General features: G+C 34.6%; 3 protein-coding genes across 10 annotated transcripts in view; 1 reads left to right on the plus strand and 2 right to left on the minus strand.

Annotated features, from left to right (window-relative positions):
• The window catches only part of LOC128235092 (serine/threonine-protein kinase DCLK1-like), a 52,872-nt gene extending 39,107 nt beyond the window's left edge, over nt 1-13,765 (plus strand). For 7 of the 8 annotated variants that reach the window (XM_052949815.1, XM_052949817.1, XM_052949814.1 and 4 more), the window contains 5 exons: nt 140-1,893; nt 5,594-5,740; nt 6,575-6,707; nt 7,481-7,648; nt 8,357-13,765. In XM_052949815.1, coding sequence (XP_052805775.1) covers nt 140-1,893; nt 5,594-5,740; nt 6,575-6,707; nt 7,481-7,648; nt 8,357-8,586 — 2,432 coding nt within the window. In that variant the 3' untranslated portion in view covers nt 8,587-13,765. Of the gene's footprint in view, nt 1-136; nt 1,894-5,593; nt 5,741-6,574; nt 6,708-7,480; nt 7,649-8,356 lie in introns of all 8 variants that reach the window. The other variant, XM_052949816.1, reaches the window with a different exon arrangement.
• A 1,222-nt stretch (nt 13,766-14,987) lies between these two features.
• On the minus strand, nt 14,988-15,575 carry LOC128235995 (uncharacterized). Its single transcript, XM_052950777.1, has one exon. It carries the CDS (start codon nt 15,573-15,575, stop codon nt 14,988-14,990), a length of 588 nt encoding a protein of 195 aa, XP_052806737.1.
• Nucleotides 15,576-17,951: 2,376 nt separating this feature from the next.
• LOC128235997 (octapeptide-repeat protein T2-like) lies at nt 17,952-18,472 on the minus strand. Its single transcript, XM_052950778.1, has 2 exons — nt 18,388-18,472; nt 17,952-18,256 (listed from the first exon to the last, which is right to left on the minus strand). The coding sequence occupies exons 1-2, from the start codon at nt 18,470-18,472 to the stop codon at nt 17,952-17,954; spliced, it is 390 nt and encodes a 129-aa protein (XP_052806738.1).
• Nucleotides 18,473-18,699: the final 227 nt, after the last annotated feature.

Below are 18,699 nucleotides of genomic sequence, written 5' to 3' on the forward strand. Positions count from 1 at the left end.
GAAATTACTTAGATCTTGTCTAGTTTGAAGCGCTTGAACTGTATAAATTTTGTATTACAACTATTCATTATTCGGTGTAACTTTTTCATTGACGTGTCTCACATTGTGAACATTTACATTTTTTATTGTATTATTTCAGCACGAGCCCACCAGCATGACCAATATGACCCAGATCAAAACTACACACAGGGTCTCAATACCCGACCCCGCATGTATGGGAATGCATTTCAACCGGGGCGGTACTTGCAGGGTAAAGGTGGCATCGAGACCTCCACCCATCACAGGCGATTTCCGGGTGCGTTTGGGCCCGCAAGTCGAAACAGCTACTTGGCCCATGGGGGTGAAGCTCAGGTTCCGTTGAAACCCAAAGTGATAACAATAGTTCGCAATGGGGCCAAACCTAGAAACAATGTTAAGATTTTACTAAACCGTAGGAGTGTTCAGTCCTTTGAACAACTTATGGGTGATATTTCTGAAGCGTTCGGTCCTAAATGGAAAACCAATAAAGTGCGAAAGTTGTTCACTGTTCGAGGAAGGGAGGTGCAAGGTGTTGCAGACTTTTTCAGAGATGATGATATTTTTATTGGTGTCGGAAATGACCCACTCACAGAACATGATGTTCATGACATTATAGAGGAGGTCTACCCAGACAGTCCGTATGCAAAGAACATTATGAAAGACTTTGAAAGACAAAAACGGAAAAGGCTAGCACAAGTGAAAGAACCAATAAAAGACCATGATGCGGATAAACGTGATAGTGGTTTCGGGGAAGGAAGTGATGGAAGCAATAGAGATGCCGACTCAGAATATGTTCTGTACAAAGGACGACCGACAGAGAAGGGGAAACGTAGGAATGAGTATCCAAGAGACTTGGAAGTTGCAATGAGATTAGATAGAGAGAAAGAGAAAGCGGCACAGGAGGAGAAGGACAGAGTAAAAAAACAGAGAATGAAGATGGTTGATACAGAAAGAAGAGCTCAGGAAGAAGAAAACAGAAAACGTCGACAAGTTCCAAAGGAAGGTAGAGGAGATGATCCTTTTAAGAAGATGAAAGAACAAAAGGAAAAAGAGAGGGAAGAAATGAGGAGAAAGAGAGATGAGGAAAGGAAGAGACAGGAAGATGAGGACAAGCAAAGAAGAGATGAAGAAAGACAGAGAAGAGAAAAAGACAAACATGACAGAGACCAAGCGGAAGCAGCTGCTAGAGAAAGACAAGCAGCAGCCGAGAAGGACAGACAGGAGAGGGAGAAAGAAAAGGCTGAAAAGAGAGCTGCTAGGGACAGAGAAAGGGAACAGAAGGATAAAGAAGCAAAGGAGAAAGAGATGAAAGAAAAGGAAAAAGAGAAACATGATAAAGATAAAGCTCATCCTGAAAAACATCATAGTGATAAACATCATGGTGAAAAGCATGAAAAGGAAAAGGATCATAAGGAGAAAGAAAAGGAGAAGGGACACGGTGAAAAGGAAGAGAAAGCTAAAGATACGGAAAATGAGAAAGATGTAGATGAAAAAGCGGATAAGAATAAAGTTGACAATAAGGAAAGAGACAATAAAGAGGCAGAGAGGAGGAAGAAAAAGACTAGTAAAAATAGGATTATAAGAAAAACTAAGTTAGAAAGACAAATAAGTAGTGATGAACATGTGACATCCAAATATGATTTAGGACGGACTTTAGGTGATGGCAATTTTGCCATTGTTCGAATGTCAAAGATGAAGGCTACTGGTGTAGAATATGCTATGAAAGTGATTGATAAATCTAAACTCAAGGGAAAGGAACACATGGTGGAAAATGAAATTGAAATAATGAAGGATTGTAATCATCCTAACATTGTAAAATTGTATGAAGAATATGAGACAGTGGACAAGATTTATCTGGTTATGGAGCTTGTGAAGGTAAGAATTTTCACTACAATCAAACTTTTTATGTCATAATTTATAATAAGTTTGTCAGACCTTACCCAAACTCTCAGGTCTGTGTTCTTTTCAATTTTTGTAAATGGGACCAGGGCCCTTAGAATTGTGAAAATAGCAAGAAAATGCCTGAAATTTTGATTTATAAATGTTAGTATACATCAAATAAGGAAACAAAGCAAAGTTGCAGATGTTAAGAGGCAGGTTTTTTTGGAATAGTTTTGAAATGGATTTAAACAAAACTGTACTAAATTGACTGGCCACACCCCGTCAAAATTATTCGTTCTGGTATTAGGCCAAAGAATGAATTTTGAATGTTCAAAAATTTGATGCCAGGCAATAGTATAAAAATTTGGGCTTTTTCATCCAAAAGTCTTTAAATTTCGATGACTGTTTAGACTGTGCTATAAATTTTAATGAAAGTTTTTCTCTGTCAGATTTTAAACAGCAACTGCCATGAAATTAAAGTGCTCCGGACCCTTATCCTTTCTTGAACATTCTTTCAACCTAAACTTGTTGTTGGTTTAAACTTGAAAAATTGCTTTGGACTATTTACCTTGATCCAATTTATAAGTAATGGACGAGACATTGAGAGTTTAAATATGATTAAAATGATGAAAAAGTCAATAATGTTACTTAATTTCCAATTTAATATTTTGTTTTTGACAATTAAATTGAATTTTTATCGCAGGAGATTTTCTAAATATCTTAAAACAATTTTGTTTTACAGGATATATATAGGTGAACAATTGTGCCATTTTGTAATTTTATCAGCCATGTAAGGTCGCTTATCATCATTATTAATCTCATGATTTTTTTTTTCCAGTTTATTAATGAAATCTTGAGATCTATCTGTGAAAAAACAATGCGAAAGGATAGATTTAAATTGTTTAGATAAGGAAGAAATTATTGTTTCATTATGAGTGAAAGTTGACCTTTAAGACAGAGTTTAATACTAAAAGACAAATTACCATCAGTTCTATATATATCTTAATGAAGGTAGTGTGAGATGGTCTTATTAATGGTATTTTTAGGTCTTCCTGTGGCAGGTTAGAGTGGTGCATGTAGCCTTAGGCCTAAGGGCAAGAAGGCACGCGTACAAATCTGGGTCTAATTTTCTGAAATATCTTCTAGTATTTTCCACATAACCGGAATAGGCCACTCTAGGTCTAGAAATAAGCGCCACTGAAGTCCTTACTGTTTTAATAATATGTTGTTAAAAAAAATATGTGTTCTTTATACTAGAGATTACTATAAGATCATGTCCTGACAATGACAATGATGTCAACTTCTTTTATAATGCCTAATAAAAAAACAACAGAAAACTACCTGCCCTACCTGTTTTTGAAAAGGATATAACCCTTACCAAACCATTATTTTTTTTGCCTCATCATGGGAACTATTTTATGACCTCTCCTAAAGAACACCATGGGACCATTTCATCCCAGTTCCAAGCAACAATTATATACCCACGAACAATTTTTAGCAGTACTTTTAACTTTATACAAATTTATTTTAGCAAATAATTGTGACGAAGGCTGATATAGCTTATAGAATCACTCTCGAGTTCGTTTCCTGAGTAAAAACCAGTACTGGTGTCCCTTTTTTGAGGCCATGAATAATTACAGTTGGTGGGGATCGAATACCACAACTGCTTGGGTTACTGGGAGAGAGGAGGACATATATACCATGAGTCCACTTCCACTCTGTCAAAAGACCACTGTCACTCTAAGACAGTATACTTTATGCTCCAGTGTTGAAACAAAAACCTTGTCTAGGTACAAGATCGCTCTTAGAATTTTTGATGAAACAAACCCAGTATTAAATGTTTGTGCCAAGTTGTAGTTTATTCTGTTAAAGCTATCAGTTTTTGTCAGTATTGATATAAAAAAAAGAATGTAATAACTGCAACTTAAGTACAAGAAATAAGAATCATAAATCCATTTCACAAATTAAATTCTCCTTGAATTTCTTTTTTTACAGATTGAGAAAACATTTTGCTACATTTTTACTTAATAACAAATATTGTTTGTTGACTATCAATGCTTTTTTATTTATTTAGATGAATAATATCGGTTTACACGTCAAATATTTGTTCTGTTTAAAAAAATCATTGTTTTGGCACAGTGTCAGAAAACAGAAGGGTTTGTTGTCAGCTGGGTGAGCACTTTGTACAACGAATAAGGAACGAAAGATTGTCTCAAACCGATCTTAAAACATTGATAGCCTTGAGCAAAGTTTACATTGAGATCATAATTATGTGACGTTGTCAACGAAGATGATACAAATGACATTTTATTTTTTGGCAAATTCTATGCCTAAATTTGATATTTTAAAATTCTTTTGACAATAATCGTTTACTCAATTTTAAATCTTCATGATCAGTTTCTTTTCACTGCTTTCATGTGGAGTGTTTACTTTCTGTTTCGCCTGCAAAGTATGGCAGACATATGGGGATGACTTTGTATGCTGCAGACGTCTTTGTCGTCACACTTTTTTCCAATCAATAACTGCTGAACAACTTGGTGTAGAGTTCTCAAACTTTGTATGTGCATTGGTTATGTTTCCAATCAATTACTGCTGAACGACTTGGCGTAATTAATAAAAGTCATCAAACTTGGTATGCACATTGGTTTGTAGATGATCCTTCTACATTTTTGAGTCAAAGGTCGAGGTCATGTTCTCCCTCACACAAATAACATGTGCTATCATTTTCGATCAATAACATTGGAGCAACTTGGTAGAGTCATCAAACTTGGTATGTATATTGGTCATGGTTAGTAGATGATCCCTATGTATTTTGAGGTCAATCTGTCAAAGGTCAAGGTCACCGTAACCTTTACTAGAAAAGCTTATTGGAGCTCCTAGCAAGCGAGGCATCATATTAGCGGAATACTAGTTTCTAGTTGACTTCCTCAATAAAGGACCTTTTTCACTGACAGTGTCACATAATTATTTAAACATTAAGGAAGACCTTCTCAAGATTTGTACATAGGTGTTTCTGTAAAATTCTTTGCTCAAAATTTCTTTTTTTTATAAAGGACTGCAGCTGAAAAACCTGTGATTTAATTATGAGGTTTGATCAGATTTACGAGCCATTTAATGTTTTGGTGCATATGTCTTAGAAAAAAAAAGTTTGTCAATGATATTGGACTTTTATATTTCTTTTTAAACCCATGAGATTTTCTACCCCCTTATGAGAAGTAAGATAATTGTCATCGCTTTAGTTTAGTGTACATGGTCCCAATTTCAAGACGTATCTTAAGTGTTACAAGCTTAAAGAGCTTATTTCATTTATGAAGATTACTTACTTAATCTTGATTTAATGAAATTTTCAAGAAAAACCTTAAGTGTTTTAAGATTAAAGGACCTTATTTCATTTCAAAAGATTAGTCACTTAATCTTGATTTAATGTAATAATTTTTTTTATTTATTTAGACCGCGTCATCAAGATAATCTCCTTTAAAAGTCTCGAGACCCTTCAATACAAGGAAATTACACAATTTATTGCAAAACAAAAATACTGAACTCGATCAGCAAAGGACTTGAAATTGTTCATGGAAATGGAGCGAGTTTTGTACAACAACATAAAAAAAATCTCTTGAGTACATTTTATCACCTGTTATTTACCTTTACTTCTGGTTTCGATGTATTTAAACAAATTTTACTTGCTAATCTCTAGGGTGGTGACTTGTTTGACGCAATCACCCAGAGCGTCAAGTTCGGAGAGGTGGACGCAGCCCATATGGTGAAAGATCTCTGCAGCGCTCTGTTCTACCTGCACTCCCGCATCATCGTACATAGGGACTTGAAACCAGAAAACTTGTTGGTAAGATTGAATTTGAAACAAGAGCTGTCACAGAAACATTACAAATGCCCCCCATTTGGCCATGTCGGAGTGATAGCCATTTGAATTGTAAGTGTGACCTTGACCTATTATAGAGGCCAAGCCAGAATGCAATGCGCATTAAACCTCCCAATGCTGCTGTACAACCTAATTGAGTCACAGGGACTGTTTAATCTTCTTTTTGGGGTCAAAAAATTTCTCTTTGAAAAAGGGTTATGTTTAACACATTTGCCTTTAATGATCAAAACAAAAGCTTATGACTTGTGTACAGATAAAGAAATATTAGTGATGATTTGGTGCTTTTTAAACAATATTTATATTATAATGATCATTAAGGAAGTATACATTAGCTAATGTTAAATCCGAGCTGGTTTGCACAACACAATATTGCCTGATAGTGGTGTCTGTGGGGAAAACCAGAGTACCTAGTGAAAACCCACTTGTCTGGCTCAGTGACCATCAACCAAACTCACATAGGCCAAGGCCGGGAATCAAACCAGGCTCACCTTGGTTAGAAGTGAGTGCCCTAACCAATGCTCTAACCGGACAATGATGTTTTGCTTAAAATTATTTATCATGCCTGTTAACCATTAAATGTTTCATGATAAAATGTACATTTGAGGTCCAAAGATTTGTCAATCTTATCCCTTTAGCTGTTTTTTTTCTGAAGGAAAACTTGAGTTGTATAGAAGTGATCATGACATTTTGTTAAAGCCACGGCTTGTAAATCTTAATGAGCAATTATAGAAATTCCGAGACAGATTTTATTTGTCAGTTCTACTTGATCAATAAACAAATACTTCATCTGCTTTTCAGGTGCATCGTAACAAGGACATGACGATATCCCTGAAGCTTGCCGATTTTGGCCTGGCTATGGACGTGAAGGAGTCAATATACACCGTGTGTGGTACCCCCACTTACGTGGCTCCAGAAATCCTCTCAGAAATAGGTAAGGCTAAGTAATACCAAATCCATTTACAAGCACAGTGCTTTCTCTTGACAAAGGGAAATAACCACTGTGTCTAACCAGTGACCAGACTCTGAATGAAAAGGCAGTGAATAAGTTGTAGATAATTGTTAAAGTTGTTTCAATGTATTGGAGCATATTTGACTTGCCACTTAGTTCTAGGGTGGTGACCTGTTTGACACGGTCACCAACAAATGCTCAACACCAGGGGATTAAGACAAATTACAAAGTGGTCAGACAGTTATAAATATATAATCTGGCAATTGCTATTCCCTGGATGGGAGTCTCATAATATGTGTCAAAATCTTGCCCTTAGGGAATCATCTACTATCAATAGCCCCCTCCCCCCCCCCCTCCCCCTGCATGCCCTACACCCCCAGCAGGGGCAAAACATTGCTTGGTTCATAACATTTATCATTTGAGTTTCCTCTTAATTGGCATACTTGCAGAAACAAAACTGAACAAGTCTCATGTTGTTTAAGGCGTAATTTTTAAAAAAATCATTTGTTTAAATGTTTTTCTTTTAAAAGTTAAAACTGAACTGTTTAGGCTTTAGACAATCATATAAGTGATGCTAATACTGATTGTATAGATGTTCTTAAGCATATAAATGTTCGTAGCAGATGACTCTCGAGAAAAAATATGACTGAAACAGGAAACAAACTTGTTATTTTTTGCGCCGAACTGAAGCCTATTTCCAATATAATTTTGTGTTCAGGATATGGTCAGTTTACATTCAATATGATTATTTTCAGGATATGGTCTCGAAGTTGACATGTGGGCAGTGGGCGTGATAACCTACATCCTACTCTGCGGGTTTCCCCCGTTCCGAAGTCCCGACAGAAACCAGACGGAACTGTTCGAGTTCATCAAGGCGGGAGAATACGAGTTTCTTAGCCCATACTGGGACAATATCTCATCTAGTAAGCTTTGGTTGGAAGGAATTAGATCAAGAATGGTTTATTCTTGAAATGTAAAAATCAGATAATGATATCCATCATGTGTTTGCGGGATGGATTAGTAAATCTAGAAAGGCGCAATTCAAATCTTACACTCATCTCGATATGATGTCTGAAACTGGCAATGTAATGCTTCTGATTTTTTTATTGACAAAAAAGGTAATGACTGTGTTGTTATTGTCTTTTTTGTGAATTTAATACAGTTGATATGGAAATACTTTTAACTTTAGCCTTTAAAATAGGCATTCAAGTTATTCACATAAAATTTAAAACATGCGTTACAAATGGCAACTCACGTTCTGTGTCAGCATGGGCTATTAACTCTGACAGCTAATTTTTGTTAATTTATCCTTGATCAACTGACAGTTTTGATATCCACTTGCATTCTGAGGTGTTTAAAGCAGACATTCTGAGGAAGTAGATACAGACGAACCCTGTTAACTCGAAGTCGCTTGGCTTAAATTCCTTGTTGGCGCGTACTGGATGTTAACGACATATTTCTTTATACTAAAGGAAAGCATTCCTGCTTAGCTCGAATTTTTCGAGGTTCGATGTATTTTTGTCAATCCCTGGGAGCTTGAGCCAACTCGGTTTCATTGTAGAATGTATGTTAAACTATTTACTCAACTTATAAAGTACATGTATGAACTATTTTTATATCTATTTTTTCAGGTGCTAAAGATCTGATTGAGCATCTACTGGTAGTAGAGAAGAAGCGTCGCTACACGGCGATCGACGTTCTATGCCACCCCTGGATTCTATGTGGCGGTGATGTGTCGAGTATGGATGCATCGAGAATAGACGAGCTTCGTAAAGTCTCACGGAAGGAATTTGAAACCCAGGCTGCTTTGAATCGTGAGTCGTATCAGAAGATGAAAGAGAAGCGTGCTCTGACTGGATGATGTTGATCGATGAATTTAGACATTTCCGGAAGTGCTTATATTTGTATAGATGGACATACTGTTGTATGAATAATTGAATTGCTAACTGCTGACAAAGTTATAAATAGGGTAGCTCTGTGGTGTATTCAGCTCAGATATTTGACTACAAGTTTAGTTTACCTTGTATGTGTAGATATGATTTTTGAATAGGTTTGCTGATTTTATTGTTTTATTGTTAAACTTAGAAGCATAACAAAATTTCATGGATTTTGATTAACAAGGGAAATAACTGTTAACTGCTCATGTAATTTGCTTATTATTACAATGTCAGTAATGGCATATGTAACTCTGACTAGTGCATATAGTTCAAGTCAAGTTCAAAAAAAGAAAAAAGAAATATAGTGCATACAAAGCCAGTGCCAATTCAGGTTTCCATACATGTCTCTGATTACAATTGAAACTATCTAGTAGCAAACTGTATTTAACATTTTAAAGCAAGAATGGAAATTTGAAGTTTTAAACGGAAAAAATGATTAAAATGTCAAAATATTTTAATGTCAAACTAGGAGTCTCAGGTTTTTGGTTTGTGTGTTTTTTGTTGAAACAATAAAAGGGAGAGAATTTAAGATAAATCATTTCATGCAGATGTTCAAATCAACCTTGTTTTCAATCAATTGACATTTTGGATGTTTTTATCGCATATTAGATAATTCCATTGTTGATTATGATGATAGACATAAATTTACTTCATATTTACGGCAATGTTACTATTTAGTCAAATAATCATGATTAATTTTCATTGATGAAATAATTCACAAAATCATGTTCTCTATTAATTGATAATGAAATGAAGGATTTGTTGATTTTTATAATATGCTTTACCTTGAACATCATTGATACACATACATTCAAATATTTTGTAAAGTAATTAAAGAGGTTGCCAAACACTACTTGTAATTGTTAATGTACCAGTGGACTACTTTTTATGCACTACATCATCCATGTACATGTACATGTGGACTACTTTTTCTGCTTTACATCATCCAGGTACATGTACATGCGGACTACTTTTTGTGCACTACATCATCCACGTACATGCACATGTGGACTACTTTTTGTGCACAACGTCATCAAAGGTTGTGTACATTTTACAAGTTTTTAATTACATGGAAAATAACATGAGGGAAGTGATTTATCTGATATAAGCGAGCCTACAGGTAGTTTAAAGCGAGATTTTGCGTACAAGTTTTAACTTATCCGTAAATTTTACCTGTACATGTAGCTATGCGTACAAGTTGATGTATAAGTAATGTTGTGCAACCTCTTTATGTTTTAGGTTTTTCATGACATGAACATAACTTATCAAATTATACCACTTTGATTTATTTTTTTCTAATTTGTTTAGAGACAGACATTATGAATATCGTCCGTCCACATAGAAAATCTCAAATTAGTATTTATTCTGGTAAATATTTGCATTTTGCCATAAGGACTGGTTTAAAACATTCTGAAGAGTTTTGCATAGTCTGTTTTAAAGATTCGTTAATATATATATATATTCAGTATTCAGTTACAGGCAAATATCTTATTAATAACATTATAGATCTGTGTATAGTTATATCATTTATATGCTTAAATGAAAAAAGGTCATTTTAAATTATCAAGTGTTTTACATACTGTTTTAACCAGTTTTCAAAAAACAACAACAGAATATCTCGTTATTCATTCAAATTTAGTTATGTTATATTGTGCATACAGGATTGAAAAATGGTTATGTTGTAATAAATGATTTCACGAAAAAAGAATGGACACAAATTGGAATCTAGTAAAATTATTGACACATATATAGAATCCAGTAAAAATGGATGTTTTTAGTTTATGAAATTTCATAGCACTATCATGTCATTGATAGTTTTTGCTCACGAACAGGAGTTACAGATTGGTCGAGTATTTGTTCAAAGTGTGACTATGAATGTATGGAAGCATATACTGTATATACTGATAATATGGTCATGTGGTCTTACCCTCTTGTTTTATATTACTTGATGGTGATAACATGAGAATTGTCAAAATTAAGCCGACTTGTCAGCTTATTAAGTGGATTTGGCAACATATTTTTTATCGATTGAACATTCTATGTCGACTGCTTTTTTTATGTAACACAGTTATATTGATTTGTCAATCAAACTTGTACCAACTTATCCAGTTGGTAAGTGAGCAAGTTGACACAATTTTGACCAAATGTTGTGTTATAGTTAATCATGACAACATAAATCAAGTCTACAAGACAACATGATATCCTTATCAGTATATACCATATACGCTTCCGTAATAAATGACCTTTCTTCTACAATAATGTGTATATAATACTTTATTTATGCTATGTTATATCTTCATGACAAATTATGTACTATATTTTAAGAATTGCTTTCATGGGTGCAAGATGCAAGCCTAAAAACAACATGTTAAGACTGTGAATGTATTATTATGTACATTATTTTATTATTTTCTCATATAATTAGCTAATCTCCATGTTAACTATTATTGAAACAAATTGCAAATGTGTTTAATATAACGATTTTTCTACAAATGATTTATCATTCAATTACATTCCGTCCAAGTGAAAGATATTTTATCTTTTTATTTTTGTTAAAAGTTTTTTGTATCTATTTATTTTATATATTTGTTATAATGATATATTTTTGAAAATTGTTTTGAAGGTTAAATGTGTTACTGATATATTTATCAGAATTAAATGAAATATATTATTTTATTATTAAGTATAATTTTCTTTTGCATGAATTATGGTTTACAAATGGTCATGGTTTTTGAAAGGGAAGTAATTCAAATACACAGTTTATCAGATAATTTCAGTATTTTTAGAATTGTAAACATTGTATTGTTACAAAGAGAATGTATTGCATTACTTACTCCATATTTCAAACAGCAATGTAGTAACAAGGACCAGGGGTGTTATTTAATATCAAACTAACATTGAACTTAAAGTAAAGCTCAGAATTCAAGTGCTTTGATTGGACAGTAAAAATAGTTGACCAATAGACTGAATGTGATCATTGAGGCTTGTCTTAGGATAAGGATTATATTGTTTATGGGGTCAGGACAGTCTTATGGATTAGCTGTATTTCATGCATCACTGATTAAAATATTTGAGGCCCCCATATTTGATTTATTCTGATATATTTTTATTAATCAATGGTCACAGCTTAATGCCGATGACTATCAATTGAGTTAATCTACAAATAGATATTATCAGGGCCTCATAAATTGTGTGGCAGTTATTATCACAAACCTTGTGCATCTAAATCAGGGCCTCATAAATTGTGTGGCAGTTATTATCACAGACCTTGTGCATCTAACATCATGGGTGGCATTTTATATACGACAATATACAACTTAAGTTAATCTTATGATCGTACATTATTGACTTCATTCACTCCATTGGTCAGTTATTGATAACAAGTAATCTGATTAGCTACATCGTTCTAAGATCCAATTAAGACCAATATTGAATACAAGTTCAGGGCCTCTAAAATGTGATGCAATAATAATCATGGACGTTGTCCATCTTACATTGAAAACTATGCAGTCACTGTTTTCATGAGATGAAGAAGGAACCCCAGTCTCACAAATTTTCCCCGTCAGGCCATATTTAAAAATATGTAAGGTTGAAGTTACCCGACCCAATCAATAAAATCAGTCTGAATCAAAGAAAATCTTGGATATCTGCATTGTCAATTTGTATTTGTAGCCAAAAGCTGCATACTGCTGGAAGTAAAGTATTATAAAAAAAATCCCTACTTTCCTTCCTTCCACCTCCCAAGGTTGTGGGTATGGTTACTGTAAACAGATTTTTTTTTAATAGTGGCCTTAAATACAGTTTTTTTTTCGAGAATATCAGTAAAGATGAAATGAAAATTGTGTTTATGTTTAAACTGATGATTGTGATATGTTTAGCTGTTGTTGATTGTTACGGCAAATGTGATTTATATGTGTGAAAAGTATCTGTGATATTTCATATATAATAATAGTGATAATAATAATTATGTATATTTTTTTTAATAATTGTTAAGTTTTATGCCCAATATTTGCTTAATGCATTATATATATTTTTCAAATTCTACTGCAATTGCACTTAATTAGAATATAAATTGCGAATTTATTTTGATATATACATCAATTTTATAAAAATTTGAAATGACAACCTTTGCCTATAGAAAGACTTCTATAGATCAAGAATGAAATTTAAACCTCTTTTTTTTAAGAAACAAATATGTGAAACAAACAACAAAATTGTTGGTGTATTGTTTTTTAAGGACAAACTTTTTTTCATATTTAATTGTATTTATGTATTACAGGGTAATGATCCTGAAAAATACAAGAATATATTAAAGTAGAAGTCATGATTAATTAATTTAAATGAATTTAGAAAAGATTTTATTTTAAGATTATTGTATGTCAGATTATTTACTCAGGATAACTTTTATTGAATAAAACTATGCATTAATGTTTAAGGAATGTCTGAGTGTGTCAAGAAACACATCCTCCATATAAAGTAATTAACCTATTCTTCTTCTCTTTTTTTTGGAAAAAATAAATATTTTTGGTTTAATATTAAAAAAAAAACACTAAAGCTTCTGGCCCCAATTTCTCAAAAGTTATAAAGTGTAACTAGCTTAAGTAGTTTATTTCATCAAGGCAAATTTCTTACTAAATCTATTTTGATAAATAAAAAAAAATCATAATCAATATTATATTAAATTTTCTTTTCAGACTTAAGTCTATTAAAAATGTAAATATTACACAAATTATACCAAAATAAAAGTATTGAGCTTAACTTAAACATTCTATAAGGGACTTCAGATATTTCAAGAAATTGGGGCCCGTTTACCTGAAAATTATTTTGGCTAATCTTATTACATTTTTTTTCTCCCCTATGAAGTTGATATTGGGTATATTTTGCCAGCCTAATGCAAGAACTCGATAAATGCTTGTATATGCTCCTAAGGAGTTCTTGTAGTAGGATGACTTTTATTTTTCTTCTAGTGATCACTGTAAATATAGATACATTCATGCCCAGTAGAATTTATAAACCCATCGTACTTACACATAACTTGTGCTGCTGTTGCTGTCGGTTATTGTTGCCGTAGAATCAGAAATAAAATCATATTTCATGAAAGAATGTGTTTGTTTTGTTTCGACCAGAGTTTTTAGGTTTTAATGTCATGTATAGTTTTATTTTTGTTTATCATTTTACACAGAGGACATATTTCAGTGTTGCGAAACTTTGATAGTAATGGATGCATGGCCCAAATAAGCACCAGCCCGCGCAAACCCTGCACTCGTAAAATGCTTTCCTGACCGGATTGTTTTAATTCTATTTAAAGGACATTTTTTATTCCCTGCCAAACCAAACCTTAGAAAGAACTTATGGAAACATACTAGAGCCAATATATTTGGTCAAATTATAATCTGATTTAATCAGAATATTTTCCTTAATGAAATTACCGAATAGTTTGAAACTAGAGATCAGAAACTAGGTCAATAGTTCAAATAGGTGAAAAATCATGTCTAGAACCATCTATTGGTATTGAAATGTCAGATTGTTCAGAATGTTTCCTTGATGTAATCTAAAAGTCGATCATAAACTAGGTAATTAGGTCAACTCTTATAGAAATATTGGGAACAAACAGACGCAATATATCAGTTCCAATCTTCATGAAACTAATCAGAACATTTGCCTCGATAAAATCAGTAGTTTGAAACTAGGTCACATGGGGTCGACAGCTATGAGGTCATTTGGTCAAATCTTAGAAACAAACTTGTGAATACTCTAGATGCTATATTTTTGTAATGTTTATAATTGCCCAATTTTAATGAAACTTTATCAGAATGTTTGCCTTGGTGAAATAGGGCAAGGCAGGGACAAACCCTAGGTTACAAAGTCAAATCTTAATGCTACATTATAAATTCAAACAAATGCAAACAAAGCTCATATATCATGTCTATCGTTCATAAGAGTCCATCACTTTGCAGCCGTATTATATGTTTCGTTAAGAATATTTCACGGATACGTGATCTCCATTCCATCTACTTTGCCTTATCAGGCGGGGGATATAAATTCAACGAATTTGCTGATTCCATACTAAGCACATGTATACAGATTCGGGCTTGTTCAATTTATAAGTCGAATTTGGGTGACTGTGCAAGGAATACAAGAGAAGTCGTGCCAACACGAAGTCGTACGGTATTTTAAGAAGTCGTGCCGGCACATTCAGTCTAAAACTCCTAATCGATGCTAGACTTATATACCTACGAGTAAATAAAAAGAGCACCTCCTTATTATGAATTTATAGACATCTCGCTTAAGTTCCTATCATGTAGACGTGCGTACATGGCAGGCATTAAAATGGACTGTTTCCATTCAAGTTAACGTCTCTGTTTGAGTTCATGTAGGCAGACGTAGTAAGAAGGCATTCAAACGGACTGTCTCCCTTCAACTTTACGTCTCTGTTTGAGTTCATGTAGGCAGACGTAGTAAGAAGGCATTCAAACGGACTGTCTCCCTTCAACTTTACGTCTCTGTTTGATTCCATGTAGGCAGACGTAGTAAGAAGGCATTCAAACGGACTGCCTCCCTTCAAGTTTACGTCTCTGTTTGATTCCATGTAGGCAGACGAAGTCAGAAGGCATTCAAACGGACTGTCTCCCTTCAACTTTACGTCTCTGTTTGATTCCATGTAGGCAGACGTAGTCAGAAGGCATTCAAACGGACTGTCTCCCTTCAACTTTACGTCTCTGTTTGATTCCATGTAGGCAGACGTAGTCAGAAGGCATTCAAACGGACTGCCTCCCTTCAACTTTACGTCTCTGTTTGATTCCATGTAGGCAGACGTAGTCAGAAGGCATTCAAACGGACTGTCTCCCTTCAAGTTTACGTCTCTGTTTGATTCCATGTAGGAAGACTGTAGGCAGGCGTAGTCAGAAGGCATTCAAACGGACTGTCTCCATTCAAGTTTACGTCTCTGTTTGATTCCATGTAGGCAGACGTAGTCAGAAGGCATTCAAACGGACTGTCTTCCTTCAACTTTACGTCTCTGTTTGATTCCATGTAGGCAGACGTAGTAAGAAGGCATTCAAACGGACTGCCTCCCTTCAACTTTACGTCTCTGTTTGATTCCATGTAGGCAGACGTAGTAAGAAGGCATTCAAACGGACTGAACTAGTAAGCTACTAAGGACCAAGTTTTTAGAACTACTAAGATCACGGATGGTTTATAGGTCCGTGCTAAGATATACTTAAAAGGCACTATGAAATGCATTGATGTGTTTTAGAAATTAAGGTAATTCTTAAATTGTTCTATGTATTTACTTTTCATTAGATATTTTGATGTCAGGTTGACATTTCAAATTATTTCCTTCTATTGCGAAGTCTTTTTGTGTCTATATTATGTAAAAATCACAAGTTTGAGTTTTAAAATTAATATGATTTCATCAGGTTATGTACCTTTTATTGCGTATATAAGTGCGAGAGGGACATCAACGTACATCTCCGTTTCATCATTGATAACAGATGTTATGATATCCCACTTCCATAGAACATATAGTAAAAACGACAGGGCAATATTCGCGACTACCACCTCGCACTTTTACTTTTAATTTCGGTCCAGCCAAGCCCGGGTAAGATCATCATCTATGCACCTGTAATGAAGCAATTTCACAGAAAGAGTCGAAAGGACTGGAAAGACTGAAACAATGTTGATAACTGATTTGTCTTGTTCAGGTAACAAAATGTTTCCCGTGATGACACGGTCGCCAACTGTTGAACGTTGTGTTTCCAGAACCGTAAGCTCCATGAAGTAAATGCATATCGTCCACCAATAGGCAATCGGCAGTGTGCATGCCCAAGAACCCCTACTGCTAGATCTGCTACCTTTGCAACATCGTCCGTGTCCCATCTTACCCTCCCCCGATTAACTTGTTAGTGCTTGAGACATACTTAACATGCAATTCAATGGCATTTTTTATTTTCTTTACCTATATTCAAGCATTGCATATGTATAATGTTCATGTGTGTTTTTTTTTCATTTTGCGGTCAATAATTTATGACATTCATCTGAGGGCCCCCTATCAATAAAATGCTTATTTTTCAGTCCTGGAGCGAAGAAAAAATATGTTTTAGTATCTCAGTCAAGTTTAAGAGGTTTTTATTTTATCTTCTTCATTGTATTTAACATTTTTTTCACCCCAAGTGGCTAATTATTTACAAACCAACATCTTTATACGATGTTAAAAGCATATACAATAGTACACAATTTAGTATAAATCTGACTGTCTAATAAACATTTTTAGTTTATCAACATTAGTCTCATAATATTTAAAAACATTATTCATAATACCTAAATTTGTAATAGAAAACATCAGTTTTACATGTAATACCGATATGCTACTTAATTTACAAACTTTATTTTCATTCATTGCCATTTTTTCGCACCTTTTATTGTAATGTCCAAAGGCACTACGGTAACGCATTGTTATTATAACAATTCATTTATTTATAGAATAGTTTATTAATCGTATAAATAGACTGAAGAAAACAAAACCGGAAGGCATAAATTGTTTAGTAAATCTCCAAAAAAGGACAAAAACCTCTATTTAGATGAAATATTGATCCAGTATGAAGTTCTTAAAATATGATATTATAGCTTGTTGGGTTTTCTGTGCATCAATGCGAACATTTATACAACTAACATTTCCACGGAAAGAGATATAGAGATCTGCCATATAAACCTTAAAATTTCATAACATGAATCAATCTTCCAAGGTTTCTAATCTTGGACAAATTTGTACGAGAACTAGCGATGCTGGTTCTCGACCCGGCTCTAAGAGCCACCACTCGTACGTGTGGTCGTGCATGGTACGAGATCTGTCTTCTCATCTGTCTTTCCACTGACTCTCAGAGTCAGCATCGTACATGCGTATGTGGTCGCGTATGTTACGAGAACTATCCAATCGACTTTCTCTAATCGTTTCCTCTCTCTCACCCATACTCATCACTATTTTTCTCGTATTTCTCTCCCTTTTCTTCTTCTTAACCCTTTTTTGTTCTGTTCTCCGTCTTTTCCTATCTATCCATTTCAATATTTTCTTCATTTTACCCTTATTTCCTCTTCTATCATCCTCTCTTCACTCCATAATCCTTCTTCCCTATTATGTCATCTTCTGTCCTCTATTCTTCCCCTCTCTCATCTTCACTTTTCCCCTCTTCTATCTTTCTTTTCCAGCCTGTAAACTATTTCCTTCTTTCCTTTACTATCTTCTCTTCGAACCCTCTTCTGTCTTCCCTTCTCCCCTCTACTATCTTCCCTTTTAAAACCCTCCTTTCTCCCTCTCTTCTCTCTTCCATTCTCCCCTCTTTTTTAAAACTCTGTCTTCCCTCCCCCTCTCCTTTCCCCACTCTTCTGTCTTCCCTTCACTCCCTCTTCTGTCTTCCCTTCTTCTGGCTTCCCTTTTAACACTCTCCTTTCTCTCTTCTGTATTCCCTTCCCCCTCTCCAGTCTCCCCTCTTTTGTCTTCCATTCTCCCATCTTCTGTCTCCCCTACTACCCCTCTCCATTCTCCCCCTCTTCTGTCTTCCCTTCTTTCCTTCTTCCATTCCCCCTCTTCTGTCTTCCCTACTAACGTCCCTATTCAACTTCCCCATTCTCCCTCTCCATTCTCCCCCACTTCTGACTTCCCTTTTCCACCTCTACTATTTTTCCTTCTAATACCCTCTATTCTCTCCCTCATCTGTCTTCCCTACTACCCCTCTCCGTTTCCCCTCTTCTGTCTTCCCTTCCCTTCTCCATCCCCCTTTCTCCCCCTCTTCTGTCTTCCCTTCCCCCCTCCATTCTCGCCCTCGTCTATCCCTCAACTCATCCTAGTTTTCCCTCTCTTATATTATAAGGAAATTATTAAAAAATATATCGATTATAGCTAAGTGCTCTCATAACGCAATTTGTCAAGAATGGAAAGGTCAAATTGGTCAAATTAAAGGGCAATTACTCAAAAGTTAAGATGCCTGTCTTAATGTTTCGAATACATAAATTAGTAATTTTTGTTGAAGCTCTTAGTAGTT

This window comes from Mya arenaria, chromosome 5, assembly GCF_026914265.1.
Source record: "Mya arenaria isolate MELC-2E11 chromosome 5, ASM2691426v1".
Lineage (NCBI taxonomy): Eukaryota > Metazoa > Mollusca > Bivalvia > Myida > Myidae > Mya > Mya arenaria.

What these genes read in the sequence shown, in the direction of transcription:
- LOC128235995 (XM_052950777.1), bottom strand. Translation starts at nt 15,575, where the DNA reads ATGCCTTCTGACTACGCCTGCCTACAGTCTTCCTACATGGAATCAAAC.
- LOC128235997 (XM_052950778.1), bottom strand. Translation starts at nt 18,472, where the DNA reads ATGGAGGGGGGAAGGGAAGACAGAAGAGGGGGAGAAAGGGGGATGGAG. An exon ending in AAGAGGGGAAACGGAGAGGG is followed by an intron (nt 18,257 to 18,387) that starts GTAGTAGGGAAG and finishes GGACGTTAGTAG; the next exon opens with GGAAGACAGAAGAGGGGGAA.